The 21,875-nt window shown below is 36.6% G+C and overlaps 1 protein-coding gene across 1 annotated transcript in view; it reads left to right on the forward strand.

Moving 5' to 3' along the window:
* STK3 (serine/threonine kinase 3) overlaps nt 1-21,875 on the forward strand; it is a 258,261-nt gene that overhangs the window by 50,735 nt on the left and 185,651 nt on the right. Inside the window, exons 5-6 of the mRNA XM_090282782.1 lie at nt 6,434-6,598; nt 7,788-7,955. Coding sequence (XP_090138908.1) covers nt 6,434-6,598; nt 7,788-7,955 — 333 coding nt within the window. The remainder of the gene's footprint in view (nt 1-6,433; nt 6,599-7,787; nt 7,956-21,875) is intronic.

Here is a 21,875-nt window from a genome sequence, read left to right on the forward strand (position 1 = left end):
AATTCTTTGTTTGCATTTTATATTAGAAACTATTCTTCCTGCCTACTGATTCGATACTTCATTTTTCTTCTATTTATATTTAAATATTTTAAAATGTTTATATCATTGAACTGTATATTGGTTTTAGTGGGGTTAAACATCTGTTTTCAATAAAATACTCAGAAAACCACCTATAATGTCCTCAGTTAAGGTTACTTTTTGGACCAGGTGAGTCTGCTTACTTGCAGAGTTCATTTAACAGGTATACTGGTTTTGTTTGACTGGCACACAATTTAAAATAATGTAAATTTGAATGCTGAGATGAAGTAGGCACTCTGCCTGACATTATGTTACTGCTTGCTTATGGCTGGTATCCATTTTTACTGTTTTTAATCAGTGATAGCTCTTCTCATTGATTGGTATGATGGCTGGTGACTGTTCTTACAGATATTGTCTTTACTGATTGTGAAATATTTTTGAATATCATCCTTGGAACTAGCCTTATTTTCTTTTTTGAGACCCATTTGTACATTTATGTTTGTGACATCTGGCAGATAAGTATGGATTGTAGAGCCAGAAAACATGTAGGCTTTGCCTCTTAATGGTTGTATGACCTTTGATAGATCACTTAATTTTTCTGAACTTGCTTCCTCATATATAAAAGGGGATGATAATATGTTGCTATTTACTTAATTTAGTTGTTGTGAGAGTCACATAAAATACTCTTTATAATGGTAAATTAATATAAAGATTTAAGACATTATACCTCTGTATTATAGAAAATATTTCTTCACTTGATTTTTGTTGTTGAAATGATTTTTTGAGGGATAGAAACCTTTTATTTCATAATTGAAGTTAAAAAGCTTAAAGTGCACATATCACATTTGAGCCTTAAAGTCAAATGGATTGTTAAAATAGTACTGTAGCACACATAATTTTAAATTAAGGCATATCTAGGTATCAGTATGAATGACTGGATATTGCCTCATTTTTTTGATTAGGGCAGGATATGAAGTGAATCCCTAAAGTAAGGGGAGTGGTTTATTATAAAAAGAAGAGAATATAAAGTGGGACTTCATAAACTTTATATATTGCTTCAGATATGCCCTCTCCACCTTTAATAATTCAGGGCCATTACAGGCTCTGCCCTGGAGTGTTCTTGTAAGCGTCGTAGGACTGGGACTGTCAGTTTCCATGATTCTGTCTTGTTTGCTTTGTTTTTTAGATTCAATTGTTGATAGATATGAATTTATTGTCGTTTTATTGTTCATAGTTTTAATCTTCTTTTTCTGAAATAAGTCCCTTTAACATTTAATATAATAATGGTTTTGTGGTTATTAACTCTTAGCTTTTTCTTGTCTCGGAAGCTCTTTATCTGCTCTTGTATTCTAAATGATCTCTTGCTGGGTAGAGTAATCTTGGTTGTAGGTCCTGGCTTTTCATCACTTTGTATTTCTTGCCAATCCCTTATATGCTGCAAAGTTTCTTTGAGAAATCAGCTGGAAGTCTTATGGGAACTTCTCTGTAGGTAACTAAACTCCTTTCTCTTGCTGCTTTTAAGATTCTCCCTTTATCTTTAACCTTTGGCATTTTAATTATGTGTCTTGGTGTGGCCCTCTTTGGGTCTAGCTTGTGTGGGACTCTGTGCTTCCTGGACTTGCATGTCTATTTCCTTCACCAAATTAGAGAAGTTTTCTTTCATTATTTTTTCCAATAGATTTCCAATTTCTTGCTCTCTCTCTCCTTCTTCTGACACTCCTATAATGCGAATGTTGGACCTCTTGAAGTTGTTGCAGAGGCTCCTTACACTGTCCTTGTTGTCTTCGTTGTTTTTGGTTCTGTTTTCTTCTTGCTGTTCTGATGGTATTTTTTCCCCTTATGTTTCAAATCATTGATTTGATTCTTGACTTTATCCACCCTACTGTTGATTCCTTGTATATTGTTTTCTATTTCAATTAGTGTATTCTTCATCTGTGTCTGGATCTTTTTTATGCTGTTGAGGTCCTCACTAAGTTCATTGAGCATCCTTATAACCAAGGTTTTGAGCTCTGCATCTGATAGATTGCTTATCTCCATTTCATTTAGTTCTTTTTCTGGAGTTTTGATCTGTTCATTCACTTGGGCCATGTTTCTTTGTCTCCTCTATTTGGCAGCCTCCCTGTGTTTGTTTCTGTGTATTAGGTAGAGCTGCTCTGACTCTGTGTCTTGGTAGTGTGACCTAATGTAGTAAGTATCCTGTAGGGTGCAGTGGCACAGTCTCCCCTGTCACCCAGACTGGGTACTTGAGGTGCACCCTTCGTGTGGCCTGAGTACACCCTTCTCTTATAGTTGAGCCGTGGTTGCTGTTGTCTGGTCAATGGGAGGGATTTATCCAGGCAAGTCAACTGCAAGGACTGGCTGTGACCACTGCTCACCATGAAGTAGTCTTGCTCTGTGGAGTGGGCTCCTGCACAGCTGATCAACCTCTGTTCACCAAGGAGGATCAACTGTGCAGGAGCCCACTCCACAGAGCAAGACTACTTGCTCAGCAGAGCTCTGGAGCCCTCTGAGTCCGCCCCTTGAGTGTGTCGCTTGTGGAGGTGGTTGGGTGGTAGTGCTCCAGTGTGGTCTGTAGCTGTCCATTGGGTGTGCAGGCCAATGTCAGCCATCTCCTCTGTGTTCTGCCTGCGACTACTGGCATAAGCTATCAAGTGTTCTGAAGATGGCTGCTACTTGTGCTGGGCTTGGAGGTGCCCAATGGATGCCAGGCTATAAACTGTGGCCAGCTGTTGCTGGTGGTGGGCCTGGGGTCACTTAGCAAGAGGTACAGGGGGGCTGGTGGCTCCCTGAGGCTGACTGTTGCTTGTTAGAGAGGATTTAGAAACATGAAATGTGAGCCAAGACAAACCATTCATAGGAAAAGCCAGTTTGGTGGCTTATAAGTTCGGTGGAGCAGAGGCTCAGGGAATCACCAGGGCACAGCAAACAGTGTGAGTCAGGTTCTTGGAGGCTCAAATGCGGCACCTGCCTTCCAGCCTTGTGGCTCTGTTGGGGGAGTCTTCAGAAAAGGAACAGTGGCCTCTGCCCACAGTTTTGTCTGGGAGAAAGCTGTCCCCCAGCTCTCGCCCTGATGCCAGACACTTCAGTTCCTCCCCATATGCCACTGGTGCCTTTCAAGGTGCTACTTTGGTGCTCAAGCCCTGAGTGAGTCTGAGTAAGTCCATGTGTGGGCTCTTTAAGATGATCTGCTTGGGACTCCAGAAGTTTCTTCCACTGACTCAATCCTGGCTGGTTTTTACAGCTAGAAGTTATGAGGACTTAACTCCCTGGCACTGGAAATCTGGGCTGGGGGACCTAGTGTAGGGCTGGGACCCCTAACTCCTCTTGGGGACCTCCACAGCTGAGATACCCTTCCTGATTTTTAACCACCACATGTGAGTGTGGGACCAGCCTGATCTATGTCTCTGTCCCTCCTGCCAGTCTTGATGTGGCTTCTTTTTTATATCCTTGGTTGTGACTTCTGTTTAGCTAGACTTCAAGTGGTTCTCAATGAAGGTCCTTAATTTAATTGTAATTTTGATGTGGTTGTGGGAGGATGTAAGTACCGTGTTTACCTACTCCGGCATCTTAACTGGAAGCTGACATTTTCTTGTATTTCACTCTTTTCTACCAAATTATTGTCAAATTATCTCTTCCCCTATAGAATATAAGCTCCATGAGAACAAGGACACTTGTTGTTTTATTCATTACTGTGTCCACAGCAACTGTTGTAATTCCTGGCATGAAGATGGTGCTTGAAGAGTATTTATTGAATGGGTAAATGACATTCTGGATTGGTTGTCTTGAAGCAGAGTAGATCTATCAAGTAAGGTTCTTAGATTACCATTGAGGAGTATACAATTGAGAAATGGCTTAGAATACTCTTAGATCATTTAATTTGGAAAGGGTTATGGAAAGTTGGTACTTTAAAGGTTAACAGAAGGAGGTTCAGGTTGTTTCCTTCTTTCTCTTTTTATTTTTTGATGAAGAGAGCAAATTTATTCAAACTAACCCATTATTCAAGATTACTGCATACAAATAGACATGTACAATACATTTATGACATTATATATTGGTGTCACATGCAAATGTAAGCCATCTTCCAATTTGCTCAGAAATTTTAACATGTTCAGGGTATTTGAAAAATTGAGGTGAAAGTCACATAACATAAAATTAACCATTTAAAAGTGAACAGTTCAGTAGTATTAGTGTATTTGCATTGTTGTGTAATCATCACCTCTATCTACTTCCAAAATATTTTAATCACTCCATGCCCTTTAAACAGTTGCTTTCAATTTTTGAAGCCCCTGGCAATCTCCATTTTGCTTTCTTTTCTATGGACTTACATATTCTGAATATTTCATGTAAGTGGAATTATACACGACATGCCTTTTTATATCTGGCTTCTTTCATTTAGCATAATGGTTTTGAGGTCCATCCATATTGAAGCACATGTCAGTACTTTATTTCTTTTTTATGGCTGAATAGTATTCCACTGTGTATATGTATTATACTTTGTTTATCCATTCATTCATTGATAGACATTTCAGTTGTTTCAACTCTTTTTACCATTGTGAATAGTATGGCTATGAATATTTGTTAGAGTATCAGTTTTCATTTGTTTTGAGTGTATACTTAGGAATAGAATTGCTTGGTCATATGGTAATTCTTTAACTTTTTAAAAAATGTTTTGAGGAACTAAATATTGTTTGCCACAGTGTTGCACCATTTGGCATTCCCACCAGCAGTGTATGAGAGTTCTAATTTCTTCACGTCATTGTTAACACAGTTTTCTATTTTTTATTTTATTTTATTATAACCATCCTAGTGAGTGTGAAGTGGTACCTTATAATTTTGATTTGCTTTTCTTAATGGCAAATGATGCTGATGTTGAACATCTGCCTTTTCATGTGTGGCCATTTGTATATCTTCTTTGGAGGACTGTCTATTCAAGTCCTTTATCTATGTTTAAATTGAATTGTTTAATCTTTTATTGTTGAGTTAGAATAGGTCTTTATATATTATATAGATACTAGACCCTTATCGTATATAATATTTGCTTCTATCCTGTAGGTTGGCATTTCACTTTCTTAATAGTGTTCTTTAACACACAAAATTTTTTAGTTTTGATGAAGTTCAATTTATCAGTTTTCACACTTCTTATACTTTTATTGTCATAATTAATGGTCCATTGCCAAACTCAAGGTCATGAATATTTATCCTTAGTGTTATTCTAAGAATCTTATAGTTTTAACTCATATTTATGATGTTGATCCATTTTGAGTAAATTTTTATATGTGGTGTGAGAGGTCAAACTTCATTTTTTTTTTTTTTTTTTGCATGTCAAATTTCAGTTTTCCCCCAAGTTATTTCATTAAGACATGAACCACTGTGGAGTTGGTGGCAGTGGAAGCTTCTTCCAGTAGTTATTTTCACATTCTACCTAGTCTTTATATTTTTAGCTTTCTAATTTCTGCAGTATCTTTTTATTACCCCATTTTTGGGCATTTAATATTTTTTTCTTTTTTCCTCATGTAGAGCAGTACTATCTTTGTATAAACTGAGATTTTTTCCCCTCTTTCCTTAACTTATTTTTAGGTTATATTTTGTGGTTGTGTTATAGTGAGAAGTAAGTTTTAATACTCTGAGATTTTGACATCACTTGGATGTATTTAAAAACTAGGAGGATGTTTTCAATAAAAATAGTTTTAATAGGTTGCACTTGAACAAGATTTGTCAAGAGAGGTAGTATGCATAGTGATTAAAGCATAGATTATGATCATACAGGAGTCTTATCTTGGTACACACGATTTGTGAAAAGAAGGAAGTTACTGAACTGCTTTGCAATAACTTTCTTTGGTTTTGTTTTCATTTTCCTAGTCTTTCTGTGATTTTTCATTTTTCTGTTCTCATTATTAGGTTCAGAAATTCATGGTGTGGGTCGGTGAGGATTGACCTGTCTGGAAGCAGGAGTGTTATTGATGCTTTGTGCAGGAGTCTCTTGGCCATCCACCCTTTCTCCTATCCTCTCCTATATCCCAAACCATGGATTTTTATTTTCATCAAGAATGGGAGGCATCACAGGGAAGAGTGTCTGAATTTCCTTTTTGTGGACAGATAACTGTGATATTGCTACCTTGTTGCTGGATGATGTGGAAAACACTGATTTCTTAGGGCTCTGTTGGTTCTTGGGATATGTTATGTGTTTTAGGAATGACATTTATAATTTTAAAGAGAGGAGAAATTTAATGATGAAAATCTTTTCATTGGCAAAGTGTGTGACAGTATGTATGGGGGAAAAAGAGGTTTTCAGTTTTTACCTTTTAGCCTCTTCCTAGAGGTTTGATGTTTATTCGAAAGAAGTGCTTGTTACAATGCTCTCTTGTAAGAATTTATCTAACATGGATTATCAAGTTTTAAAAATATTTCTTTTTAGTTAACAGAAGATGAAATTGCAACTATTCTTAAATCTACTTTGAAAGGACTAGAATATTTACACTTTATGAGAAAAATACACAGAGATATAAAAGCTGGAAATATTCTCCTCAATACGGAAGGACATGCAAAATTGGCAGATTTTGGTGTGGCTGGTCAGTTAACAGTAAGTGTAATAATTTTGGAAATACTTCTGGCTTATATGTCCAGGTTTGATTGTGACTAAATTTTAATAACTTTTGGGGGTTATAGAAAGAAATGTATGAGGTCTGTCCAGAAAAAGTCCAACCATTGTTAATATAATGAGAACGGTTTGCGAGACACCAATGTAATGTGGCAGTAAAGGAGAGTGGACTGGAATGTGCCTGCATGACCAATGACGACTTCACTGTACTAGTCAGTGGGAACAGTAGAAACGGTTTGAGTGAGCATGTGTACTGTGTGGCTGTCACATTTAAAATGATTGAGCAAGTAGAGCTATGAATCTGCATCAAATTTTGTGTTAATCTTGACCATTCCTCTGGGGAAACTATTCAGTTGATTCAGGAGGCCGCAGCTGTGGGCAACTGGTGGTTGGCAGCTTCATCATGACAACGCACCTGCTCATGCATCACATCTCGTGCAGAGTTTTTTTGTGAAACATCAAATCACCCAGGTGACTCAGCACCACAATAGCCCAGATTTGGTGCCCTGTGACTTCAGGATTTTCCCAAAACTAAAATCACCTTTGGAAGGGAAGAGATTTCAGACCATTGATGAGATTCAGGAAAATACCATGGAGCAGCTGACGGCGATTAGGAGACCTGTGTGAGGTCCCAAGGTGCCTGCTTTAAAGGGGACTGAGGCCTCATTGCCCTGTGTACAATGCTTCTTGTGTCTTTTATCTTCTTTAATAAATGTCTCTGTTTTTCTTATTACATGAATGGATACCTTCTGGACAGACCTTGTATAACTTCATTGTTCTTGGGTAGAGGAGTCATAATTTGAATATTATTTATTACTTTTATTTACAATTTAAGAGACATGGAGTAAATATGAAAATGTATATTGTCATTAAAATGCTTAAATGTTTGAAAAGATTCATTTTTGTAGCTTTCGTTGTTAAAGTACTGTCTTTAATAACTGTCTGTATGACAATAGTGGAGATAAGCTACTTGTGGACTCTTGGTTATTTTAGGATTCAGCATTCCTAAATATGTCATGTTAGAAGTAGTTGAAATTTTAGGAAAATAGTCAGTTTCATCTGTAACCTGTGGTAGTTGAGAGTTTCACATACATAGTTTTAAGAATATGCTGGCAAACAGATTACTTAGTGTTTTTGTACTATTATTTATGTCAGTGCAATGTTTTTGCAGGACACAATGGCAAAACGCAATACTGTGATAGGAACTCCATTTTGGATGGCTCCTGAGGTAATTCAAGAAATAGGTTATAACTGTGTGGCTGACATCTGGTCCCTTGGCATTACTTCTATAGAGATGGCTGAAGGAAAACCTCCTTATGCTGATATTCATCCAATGAGGGTAAGAAAATGATGCTTTCCTAAAAATGTCAATGTTGTAAGTGTTGCAGTTTTGTAATGTCATTGTAAGTAAATATAAAGTAAGTTAAATAAGTTATTTGAATTTAGGTACTGTGCAAAAATAGTGAAATTATCTGTCAAAGATTAGTGGGTGTTAACTCTTCTCCTGCCCCACCCCTATCCTTAATTGTGAGAAAAAAAGTGGAGACGATATTTCTCTCTGCAATCATTGTTTTCCTCCCTGAAAGCTATACCTGTAAAAACTTCCCTTGCTTTTCAGTAGAAGAAAGGGTTTGTAAGTTCACTGCATTCTTCAATTCATTGTTTTCTCAATGTGGCAGAGAGGCATTGGAAGAAATCAGTTCTTCTTTTCTATACACCCTGCAAATTCTACCTTTCTGTGCTTTTGTTTCGTTCCATTTTCTTCTCTTGTCTCAGGCTAATATTTTAAAAATATTAATTTATTAATTCTTACAGTGCTGTGTACTTGTAAGCAAATTAGTCATTTCTTTAGTTGGTGCTTAGTGAGAAAATGTAATGCCTTTAAAAAAATGTTTTTGCCAAACCGGATACAGCAACACATTAGAAATATCATACACCACGATCAAGTGGGATTCATCCTACAAATGCAATGATGGTTTAATATTCGGAAATCAATAAACGTAATATACCACATAAACAAAATGAAAGACAAAAACCACATGATCATATCAATAGATGCAGAAAAAGCATTTGATAAAGTACAACACCCATTTATGATGAAAACTCTAAGCAAAATGGGAATAGAGGGGGCATACCTCAACATAATAAAGGCCATATACGAGAAACATGAAGCCAACATCATACTCAATGGGCAAAAACTGAGAGCATTCCCCCTGAGGTCAGGAACAAGACAAGGATGTCCACTGTCTCCACTCCTATTCAACATAGTCTTGGAAGTTCTAGCCACAACAGTCAGACAAGAAAGAGAAATAAAAGGCATCCAAATTGGAAAAGAGGAAGTAAAACTGTCATTATTTGCAGATGACATGATAGTGTACATAGAAAACCCTATAGACTCCACAAAAAAACTACTCGACCTAATAAGTGAATTCGGTAAAATAGCAGGGTGTTCAGAAATCAAAGGCATTTCTGTACACCAACAATAAAATCTCAGAGAGAGAGACTAAAAGAAAAATCCCATTTACCATAGCAACAAGAAAAATAAAGTACCTAGGAATAAACTTAACCAAGGAGGTAAAAGACCTGTACTCAGAAAACTACATAACACTTAAGAAAGAAATTAAGGAAGATACAAATAAATGGAAGCATATACCATGCTCATGGATGGGAAGAATCAACATCATTAAAATGTCTATACTACCCAAAGCAATTTATAGATTCAATGCAATCCCTATTAAAATACCAATGACAGTTTTCACAGACCTAGAACAAATACTTCAAAAATTTATATGGAACCAAAAAAGAGCCTGAATAGCCACAGCAATTTTGAGGAAGAAGAACACAGTAGGAGGAATCAGAATACCTGATATCAAACTATACTACAAGGCCACGGTAATCAAAACAGTCTGGTACTGGCATAAGAACAGACATATAGATCAATGTAACAGAATAGAGAGCCCAGAAATAAACCCAGGTCTATATAGTCAACTAATATTTGACGAACGGTGAAGGAACATAAAATGGAGTGAAAAGAGCCTCTTCAACAAATGGTGTTGGGAAAAGTGGACAGGGACATGCAAAAAAATGAAACTAGACCATACACCATACACCGGAATTAACTCAAGATGGATCAAAGACTTAAATGTAAGCCGTGACACCATAAAAGTTTTAGAGGAAAACATAGGCAGGAAAATTTCAATATCCCACGTAGCAACATTTTCACTGATATATCTCCTAAGGCAAGGGAAGTAAAGGAAAGAATAAACAAATGGGACTACATCAAACTTAAAAGTTTCTGCTCAGCTAAAGAAAACATCAGCAAGATGAAAAGGAAACCAACTATATGGGAAAATATATTTGCCAATGATACCTCAGACAAGGGATTGATCTCCAAAATATATAAAGAACTCATACGACTCAACACCAAGCAGACAGACAACCCAATTAAAAATGGGCAAAGGAGCTGAACAAACACTTCTCTAAAGAGGACATACAGAGGGTCCATAGACATATGAAAGAATGCTCAAAATCACTAGCCATCAGAGAGATGCAAATAAAAACCACAATGAGATACCACCTCACACCAGTCAGAATGGCCATCTTCAACAAATCAATGAACATAACAACAAGTGCTGGCGAGGATGCGGAGAAAAGGGAACCCTACTGCACTGCTGGTGGGAATGCAGACTGGTGCAGCCACTGTGGAAAACAGTATGGAATTTCCTCAAAAAACTAAAAATGGAACTGCCTTTTGAACCAGGAATTCCATTGCTAGGATTATATCCGAAAAATCCAGAAACACCAATTCAAAAGAACCTATGCATCCCTATGTTATTAGCAGCGTTATTACAATAGCCAAGTGCTGGAAACAACCTAAGTGCCCATCTGTAGATGAGTGGATCAAAAAACTGTGGTACATTTACACAATGGAATACTATGTAGCGGAAAGAAAGAAGGAATTTCTACTGTTTGCAACAACATGGATGGAACTAGAGAGAATTATGCTTAGCGAAATAAGCCAGGCAACGAAAGAAAAATACCTTATGCTGTCACCTATTACAGGAAACTAATGAACAACACAAACAAATGAGCAAAATTGAACCAGAGGTATGTAAACAAGGAATAAACTAACAGTAACAAGGGGGGAGGCAGGGGGGAGAGAAGCGGGTAAGAAGGGGAAGGGTCTAGTCAAAGAACATGTATAAATGACCCACGGACATGGACAACTGGGTGGGGACTGAATGTGGGAGAAGGGAGGGACAGGGTGTAGAGAAGCAAGAGGGGGAAAAAAGGGACAACTATAATGGAAAAACAAACAAAATTTTTAGTGGAGGAGAAATGAAAATATGAAGAATGGAAATGCCAGTTGAGTGAATATTAGAAGGACAAGGATTTTCCTTCACACTGTATATTTTTCCCCTTATCTTATCCCTCCAGAGTTTGGCATTCTAAAGAAGTAAGTAATGACTTAAGTTTCTTTGCATAAAACTACTAAGACCAGTTGTTAATAGAGGGTTTTTTTTTCTGACCAAGACGTTGACTGGAATGTCTTGCATAAAGGAGACATGCCTTGGGCTCTGGTTGTTACCAAAAAGCCCTGAGGAACTGGGAATGACTTTGGAAGGTAATAAAAGCCCACGAGATAAAAGGCCTGGTACTATGGTTGGTTGTGCGGTCCACAGCAATCTTTCCAGGAAAGGAATGAAGGTTGTTTTCCTGAAAGATGGCTAGAAGGGACCTTGAGGCACAATGGAAAACCAGAAAGACTTGAAAAAGACAGGTGTGTACAGGCAAGGCTGAATGCCAGGTATGTGGCTCAACTTCTGTGCCCTGAAGGGCAGACTGAAGGTCACCCTAAATGTTCCTTGCATAAGTTCCAGCAAAGCAGAATTGAAGATTATAAGTGATCATTTGCTGCTCTTGTTGTGTTAATGCAAATGAACAGGATAAATTAAAAATGGACTTAATGCAGTCCCTTTAATGACAAGGAGGGTAATCTTAGAAAAATCCTCATTCAAGGAGAATCACAATGATCAGTGGCAGACTATAAAGTAGTGCAGCTAACCATCTTTAAAGTTTCTTTTCATTTAAAATATGTTTTCATTTGAAAGTTAAACTATGTCTGTGATATCATCAAAGATTTTTAATTTACAGGCAAGAAGAATGTCAAAAAAAAATGTTTTTATTGTTGACACTATTACAGATGTTCCTGTTTCCCCCCACTTGGTCCCCCTCCATCCAGTACTCGCCACCTCTCCCTAGTGCCCCCCCACCCCCAACTTTCACCACATTGTTATCTGTGTCCATGTGCTATGCATATATGCATATATATGTTCTTTTATATATGTTCTTTGGCTAATCTCTTCCCGCCCCCCCTCTCGTGTCCCCCCTGCTGAGATCTGTCCATTTGTTTCATATATTCATGCCTTTGGTTTTATTTTGTTTGAAAATGTATTTTCTTCTGTTTTCTGAATATTAGTGTATATATGCTCTGTTAATTCCTTTTCCAGGATAATTTTTGAATTTGAAGTACTATATACCTTGCATATTTAAGTCAAATTGTGCTTTAGGTTTTGTGATGATACAGTTTTTGTGTTTATTAGTATGTGAATCTCAATTCATTATAGATAAGTATATTTATCTTTGTAAACTTATTGCCCTCTAGTGGCTGTAGTCACCTCAAGAAGAAGGGATATAGGAATAAAAGGAGAAGAAAAAGAGGGAGAGAGAAGAGAGAGAGAGAGAGAGTGTGTGTGTGTGTGTGTGTGTGTGCACGCGCGCACATGTGTAAAGAAGAGAAGATAGTGTCAGTGTGACTGGAGAAATGTGTTAAGTAAATAGTTGGGAGAAAAAATAGTGCAGTGTTTTAGAATATCTGAAGAAGAATAAATTGAAATCACTTCTGGTGTTACAATGTTGTTATGGAATGAATTTCAGTAATAAAGATAACAGTGCACTGTACCTAAAATGTTAAAAAATCTGCTTGCCACTTTAAAGAGAATTCTTTGAGTAATACAATTGTATATAATATATATCACTTTTCTTGTGCATATGAAATTTTTGCCCAAGTAAAAATAAAAATAACGTTATTTGTTTCAAAAAAACATGAAAAATCTATTCAAGGTCAGCATGAAATCAGCAACACAAATTCTCATTTCTTACTAGTTTATCATATCTCATGAGTTATCTTTGGTACTTTTAGTTAGGATGTTTTTAGGGTAATCCTCAATCTAGGTTTATTTGAGTTTGACCTCATGAGGTAAACTGAATTATCCAAGGCAGCCTAACTAAGTGCCAGAGCTGGGATTTAACCCAGGACTTAGATTATTACTGTCCTCCTTGTGTAAATCTTATTTTTCCATTCAAATAGTCTCTCAAGCAGATAGCAAAGTACTGTAGTATGTGGCCCTACCTTCTAGGACCTTAAAATATGCCCTTTTTCCAGGCCCACTTGAGACCCATGCTTGCTTAGGCCAGGAAGAATTAGGGACAAGAAGAGGTGTATCAGGCTAGGATTATTTAAGAGTGGAATTGCTCTTGCCTAAATAGTTACAAGTTAATATAGTGGTTTGTTACTGATTAAGCTTTTTGAAAGACATGTTTTAAGCATCATAGCCTAAGGGCTGTGAAGAACTCAAGATGGTATTAAATTAGAAAATAAAAGTAATTATAATAAATTCGAACTTGGCAGTTAATTGAGAATAGGTCTTTTGAGAGTGTTAAGGCTGACATCATTTGTCTTACATGCTTTTAGTTTACCATGTTGTTAAAAATTGGTACTTTAGTCATTCCTGAGAGAGTAAGAAGCTTTTAGAGTATAGATATTCAAGGAAGAATTTCCTAATAAGAGCTATTAAAAACACTGGATTTGTTTGATGGCAAGGGGAGTAACTAAATTTGTTAGTTTTATTGTAAGTCTCTCTTTCTTTAAACAAGGAACTTGTATACAAACCAAACCATTACTCTTGTGGATAATAATACTTATCTGTGTAGTAAAGGACACCAATGAAAGTCATATGAAAACATGCAAAACTTTCTAAGCAGAAGAATGAAAATGTGCTTATGAATTTATATCCAACTGTTAGAGTAAAATTAATGAGTAATGTCAAGTGGAAGTAAATCTGCTCAAAAAGTTAAATGAAACAAGTTTCATTAAAACTCAGTTTATTTTAAAAAGTTAAATATGAAGTTACCAAATTAATTATGGTAAGTTAAATAAATAAAGGATAAATACAATTTAATTTTTAATTTAGTTAACCACCTATTTCTGTGGAGAGTAGTCTTCTCAGCCCTTTAGGAAATATAATCACAAAAAAATCAGGAAACGAGTGAAGGATCACTTTTCTAGATATCTATCACTGTACCGCTCCACTAAACCCAAGCACTTTTTTCTAGACATCGCTAAGATCCTGTTGATTATTAACACAGCCTTGCCTTTGCTTTGTTTTGTTTTACCAGGCTGTGTGTTTGGTTACCTCTACTCAGCATAGTGACAGGGGAAAGGAAAGAATTGTTTGAGTCAGACTAAGGACAGCAGGCAAAGGGACTTCTGAGATCTGACATCAATTGGAGGAAAGAAAAAAAAAAATCAAACTAAGAATTTTACTTTTGTATAATATGATACTGAATGTGTATTACCTTTTACAATAAGTTGTACAAAATATAGTATATCTTAGGAAGGTTTGTGTCAATGTGACTTGAGACTATTGGAGACGTTTTAACTTATTTGTTTACTTAAGAGCAATAAACACCTTTATTATATGAGCTAAGATGGGAGAGAGGAAGATTTATTTGCCATCCTGGGCCTTGATTTCCCTTAGCTAGAACTCAGCTTCTTGCCCTCTAGCACATAACCATGTGCTTGGCCACATTGGGCTGGGCTTGAAGCAAGGCATTCAACAAGCTTGCCCAGCTGGAGCTGCTCCTCTCAAAGACTGCTGATCTTCAGAATTTTATTTGTTTGTTCCTGTTTAAAGTCTCTTCCTCCTCAGGTGTCAGCTTGGCCCCCTCCTTGTGGCCCAGGGGCAGTGCCTCGTGGGACTCGTACCACTGCCAGTATGGTGTGCTGTCAATGAGCACCGTGCAGCTCTTTACTAGGGTTTTGGTGAGGACCATTTTGTTGTCAGATGCATTGCAGACAACATCAGTAATCCTTATTTTGCACGGATAGCGCTCTGAGTCACAGGCGAAGCTACCCACATCCAGCTGCGAGGCTCGGTACTTCTTATTGTCACCCCAACGCACACACGCACGCATAGACTGTGTGTGTGCTGTGGGGGCCTGGAGGCATTGAAATGGCAATTTTCTGGAAATTCAACATATATACAGCGTGACAATTTCTGTTTGAGTAAATTTGGAGTTGTTTCAGACTAAAAAAAGTCTATGTGTGTGTGTAAGTGTATGTGTATATACATTTCCTCATATCACTTATGAAGAAAGGAACCCTGTAGATATTTTCAATATGGAAAAGTTATTTTTGATGAATGATGTTTTTGAACATGATGTTAACTTTATTTCTTGAAGAATACTTTCCTTAACCTTGCTGTAGTGAAATAACTGCTCCAGTACATGCAAGGTAGAAGAGATATTAGACAAAAAATAAAAAACACGTAGCTTTCTTCCTTCACAAATCACATGGCATTACTCTTTTCATAACCAGGTATGCTCCTAGTCCAACATGATTTCCTAACACGCCCCCCCCCCCAAAAGAAGACATACAAAAGTAGTTATATCCACATCTAAAGAGTGAGAACTGAGTTAACCATTTTTCAATTAAAAAAAAAAATCCATGACCTCCTTCTTGTCCAATTAATAATAAAATTTGATTCAAAAATTCTGGGAGACTGGGCTTAGATCCGGGTGGGAGTTGAGTAATGCCACACCCAGCACACTTACATATCTTACATCTCCCAGTCCCTGCTGTGTATGGCTTAGTAGATACCTGGGCCATCTTTGTGTGTGCATGGCACCGCCTCTTGGAAGATTCCTCACAATCATTCAACATGGGTCAGAATCTTTATTTCACTGGGGAATGGAGGAAGGAAAATGGATGTGAATTCACAGAATTCAAATTTGCTTGGGAATGTCCTGGATGAAGACCTCTCTCTTAAAGCCAGAGATAGCAGGGTAAGCTTTCCTCTGTGGTCTGACAGCCCCTGCGGGGGTGCTGTTCCAGATTCTCAATACACTGGGCCAGGAGCAGGGTCAGTGTTTCTCTGTAGTCTGACACCCCCCTGTGGGGGTGCTATTCCAGATTCTCAAGACACTGGGCCAGGAGCATACGAGCAAACCACACTTCTGCCCCACCCAGGATGGGGGCTTCAGGACTTTGCCTTCGACACTCAATGCTTATGGACATGGTATGGTGAAGGACTACAGCTTTTCAGTTATTTTTCCTCTTGCTTTTCAGTTAAATTTTGGCTTGAATGACATGTTTTATGCTTATAAGGTCCACTTTTTGTATTTTATCTTTTTACCCCTCATGATAATTTCCTAGGGCTATTATAACAAATTCCACAAATTTGGTGGCTTAAAACAACAGAATTATATTTTCACAATTTTGGAGGCCAAGGTGTTGGCCGGGCTGCACTCTCTGCAGAAGGTCTGAAGGAGAATCCATTTTTTTGCCTCTTTCAACTGTTGGTGGTTGCTGGCAATCCTTGGCATACTTGGATTGTAGCTGTATCACTTTACTCTGCCCACATCTTCGTGTTCGCTTCTCTTCTGTGTGTTTGTGTCTTTTCTTCTTTTGTTTGTCTCAAATTTTCCTTTGCTTTTCTCTAAAAGGGCACTTGGATAATACAAGACAATATTCTCCTTTAAAGATCCTTAACTTATGTACATCTACAAAGATCCCTTTATTCCGAATGAGGTCACATTCAAATGTTCTGGGGATTGGGATGTGGACATATCTTTTTGGGGGCCATTGTTCAACTCACTACGCCCTCTATAATCTATTTTCTTCTTTCAAATTGCATATTAGTTTAAGATTAATAATGACTAATTTCAGGATATATCTCTTGCTCTCTATTGTCATTTTTTACAGTTGTAAAATATACATAACATAAAATTTACCATTTCAACCATTTTTAAATATATTGGGTTGGCCAAAAAGTCTGTTACGTTTTCTTTTCTGTAAAAGAAAAGACACATTTTTCATTCTCACCAATAACTTTATTGATTTGAATATTTTGAGTATGTTGGCTGTATCCCAAATGGTAGAACGTTGATTGGTCTGCATTAATGTGTCTATTTGCTTGCTATCAATTTCAACTGATCTGCCTGACTGTGGAGCATTGTCCCGCGAGAAATCTCCAGCACAAAACTCCGCCAACCACTTTTGACACGTTCAGTCAGTCACAGCACCTAAAATGCAGAAATCTATTTTTTTGCATTTTAGTTGAAATAATAAAGCATACTATGGCGCTAATGTTGTATATTTCTTTCCTCTTCAGTATTAAAATGGCTTCACAAAATTTCATCAATTTTGATTTTTTTTTAAGTGCACGCTGATATGACAGCTGTCAATACAATCTAACAAAATTGTTTTGAATGAAATTAAAGATGACTAAGCGCTACTGAAGCCATCTTAAGGAAAAAACCAAACTTCTTGGCCAACCCAATATAATTCATTGGCATTAAATACATTCATATTGTTGATCAACAATCATACCAACCATTTTCAGAAGTTTTTCTTATCTCAAACTGAAACTCTGCACCCATTCAACAGTATCTTTCCATTGTTCCCTCTCTCAACACCTTATAGTCATATTCTACTTCCTATCTATGAATTTGACTAATTTAAGCACCTCATATGAGTGGAAGCATACAGTATTTGTCCTTTTGTGTCTGGCTTATTTCACTAAGCATAATGTTTTCGAGTTTCATTCATGTGGTATATGTATCAGAATTTCATTCTTTTTAAAGACTGAATAACATTTCATTGTATTTTGTTTATTCATTTATCCCTCCATGGACACTTGGGTTGTTGCTGTGAATAATGCTATTATGAACATGGGTGTACAATGATCTTTTTGAGACTCTGCTCTTAATTCTTATTTGTATATACCCAGAACTTAGATTGCTATTTCATATGGTAATTTTATATTTATGTTTGAGGAACCTCCAGACTATTTTTCATACCAACAGTACTATTTTACATATACAGCAGCAGTGCACAGGATTCCAGTTTTTCCGCGTTCTTGCCAACACTTACTTTCTGCCTTTTTGATAGTAGCCATCCTAATGGGTGTGAAGTGGCATCTCACTGTGGTTCTGATATGCATTTCCCTAATAACTGATGATGTTGAGCATCTTTTAATGCGACTTATTGTGCATTGGTATGTCTTCTCTGGGGAAATGTCCATTCAAGTCCTTTACCCATTTTTGAATTGGTTTGTTTCTTGTTCCTGGGTTTCTGATCTCATTTTTCTTGACTCTTCTACAGTATTGATCCGCCTTTTTATTTTTGCTGGTTAAGGCTCTAGTCCTTTGACTTTTTATTGCCTTGGTTTATTGTCCTTTCAGCTGTCCACCTATCACTTTTTGTACCCCAGTTCTGATACAAAGCACCCTTGTAATTCTTCCTTTGTAATCAATCCTTTGGGATGCCTTTGAATCAAATGATTTTCACTCCCTGTTTATATGCAAATAACTTGCAGGTCTACATAAAGGATTGCTTATTTGTAGTTAATTATATATAGGGGTGGGCAAAAGTAGGTTTACAGTTGTGAGTACATGAAAAAATTTATTCTTGTATTATTATTTATTCTTGTATATTTTCCCTTAAGAACAACTGGTAACCAACTTTTACCCACCCAGTACGCTATTTATGCAATAGATGTATTCTGAAGTTGTATAAATATTTAATAGTTGTAAATCAGCATTTTAAATTCTTTGGATATTATTATTTTTTTTTAGACCTGATAAATGAATTCAGTAAAATAGCAGGGTACAAAATTAATATCCAGAATCAGTTGCATTTTTATATGCCAATAATGGACTATCAGAAAAGGAAATTAAGAAAACAATCCCATTCACAATTGTTTCAAAAGGAATAAAATACCTGGGAATAAATTTAACCAAGAATGTAAAAGACCTGTACTTGGAAAATTACAAGACACTGAAGAAAGAAATTGGAGAAAATGCAAATAAGTAGAAGCATATACCATGTTCATGGATGGATGAATTAACGTAATTAAAATGTGCATACTACCCAAAGCAATTTACGGATTCAACACAATTCCTATTAAGATACCAATAGCATATTTCACAGAACTAGAAAAAATATTCCAAAAATTTTTATGGCACCACAAAACACCCTGAATAGCAACAGCGATCTTGGGCGAGAGAAGAAAGAAGTAGGAGGATTCAGGCTACCGAATAGCAAACTATCTACAAGGTCATAGTAATCAAAAACCATATGGTACTGGCATAAAAACAGACATATAGATCAATGAACAGAATATAGAGCCAAAGTAAACCCACACTTTTATAGTCAATTAATATTTGACAAAGGAGGCAAAAACATACAGTGGTTTATTTAATAAATGGTATTGGGAAAATTTGAGAGATACATGAAAAAAAGAAACTAGAACACTTTCTTACACTATACACAAGAATAAACTCAAAATGGATTAAAGACTTAAAATGTTAGGCTTGAAACCATAAAGATCCTAGAAGAAAACACTAAAATCTCAGACATTTCTTGTAGCAACATTTTCTTCTGATATATCTCCTTAGGCAAGGGAAACAAAAATAAAAATAAACAAATGGGACTACATCAAAATAAAAAGTCCTTTCATAGCAAAGGACCATAACAAAATGAAATGGGAGAACGTATTTGCCGATACATCTGATAAGGGGTTAATATCCAACATTTATAAAGAACTTTTAAAACTCAACATCAACCCCCACCACCAAGCAATTCAGTTAAAAAATGGACAAAGGACCTGAGTAGACACTTCTCCATAGAGGACATACAGATGGCCAATAGACATATGAAAAGATGCTCAATATCACTAAACATCAGGGAAATGCAAATTAAAACCACAATGAATATCACCTCACACCTATCAGAATGGCTATCATCAATAAATTAAGAAACAACAAGTGCTGGTGAGGATGTGGAGAAATGGGATCCTTCATACACTGTTGGTAGGAATGCAGACTGGTGCAGCCAGTGTGGAAAGCAGTATGGAGTTTCCTCAAAAAGTTAAAAATGGAACTGCCTTATGATCTAGTGATTCTACTTCTTGGTATTTATACAAAGAAATCAAAACACTAATTCAAAAGGATATGTGCACCCTTATGTTCATCGCAGCATTATTTATAATAGCCAAGATATGGAAGCAGCCCAAGTGTCCATCAGTAGATAAGTGGATAAAGCAACTATGGTGCAGTTACACAATGGAATCCCACTCAGCTATAAAAAAGAAAACTTTACCTTTTGCAACTGCATGGATGGAACTGAAGAACATTATGCTAAGTGAAATAAGCCAGTTAGAGAAAGACAAGTACCCTATGATTTCACTCATGTATAATCTAATGAACAAAGTGAACTAACAAGCAAAATACAGACAGACTCAGAGAAGCAGGCTGACAGCTCTGGGGGGTGGGAGCGGGTTGTGGTGGAGGGATTGAGCAAAAAAGAAAAAAAGAGAAAGAACTCATGGACATGGAAAACAGTGTGCTGATTGCAGGAGGGAAGGGGTGGGTGGAGGGGGAAGAGCATTTGGGGATTAATAGTAATGGAAAAAGTACAATAAAAAATAATTTTTAATGACACCTTAGTAATGAGACTAACACTCTTGAAATTTATGTGCCATGTAATCGTGTGTATTTTTATGGTGGGACCTAACTATGTTATCATTAATATAAAATTTAGTGATTAATATTAAAATAGTTTTGATTTAGTATTAACCTTAAAGTGGAAGAAATGCATATTCTAGTGTGGAGGCAGGGAAGTCAAACTCTGAGTCAATTGGAGAGTGTCTCCACTGTCCTTCATTGGTTATTTTATATCAAAGAAACTAAATGTCATTTAAGTATAGATGTTTGATTTTTGAAGACAAATACCCTGGAGTTTTTTTCTGCATCCTTTTACTTCTGTTCTTTCCCCCTTATTTCTTTTTACAAATATTTAGTGCACACTTATCATGTACCAGTTGGATTTTGAAGAAGTAGTGGTAAACACAATGGATGTGTTTCCTGTTCTCGTGGAACTTTGAGTCCAGTGATAATTAGAATTCTAATGTTAGAATTATTTAGCTTTCCTTTTGTGTGGGCTTGTGGGAGGTAGATAGTATATTCACTTATTTGGAATATAAGACCATACACTGTTACAATGTTTATTCAATTATATGTATGTATGTTACAGATTATATAGGATCAAATGGTTATATATATCTTATTACTTTTTCATTTCATTTATCACTTTTTTTCCCCTTGAACTTATCCTCATCTTCCTTTTTTCCTCTTCTTCTTGTTCCCACCTTTACTTCCTTTGTTCCCTCCTCCCTGACAGCACATGTACGTGAATGCTTGCGTGCTCCCCTTCCCACCTTTGCTTTTCTTCCCATAAGCTTTTCTTTCTTTTCATACTGCCTTTTTTCTTCCCTGTCTGTTACCTACATTTTTCTGCATGATTATTTTAGGTAATACCCTGATTCTATTAACCGTCTTTTCAGATCAGAAATAGCCAAGGATTCAGAGGAGTAGGGCAAATCGGATCATTGGAGAATTTCAGTACTACTTCCAGGACATATGGTTTTTAACTCTATTGGAAAGTTAAAGAGTTTTTCTGCCCTGTGGTCCTAATACATGTGGGAGTACCAAGCATTCCAACCCCTAAATTGGGGATTAAGGTTTATTACAGTGACAGTTTCAACTTTTTTTTGTCCAGTTGGAGTTATTATTTTTGAGAGATGAACAAGCAAGGAGAACAGAATAAACAGCTCTCAACTTCTTCTGGTTGAGCCTGCTGAGGTCACCCCAGAGGGTTTTACAAGGAAGACACATTCCCACTATTAATTTGTATTCAAACTTTACTATTGGCATGCCAAGTGCTCTGTAAACCTGATTAGTTTGGTAACTATTGAGGAAACAATCGTCATTTTCCTACTGACATACAAATTACATGAATATGAATTGTAGTTTTGGAGACATTTTTATTAAGTATTGCTTACAGTAAGAATCAGTGAGAAAGAATTATATTAGAATCCATCTTTTTAAGATTTTAATGTGGGATACTGACAGAGAC

This window comes from Furipterus horrens, unplaced genomic scaffold (genome assembly GCF_987537825.1).
Source record: "Furipterus horrens unplaced genomic scaffold, mFurHor1.1.pri manual_scaffold_7, whole genome shotgun sequence".
Classification (NCBI taxonomy): Eukaryota; Metazoa; Chordata; class Mammalia; order Chiroptera; family Furipteridae; genus Furipterus; species Furipterus horrens.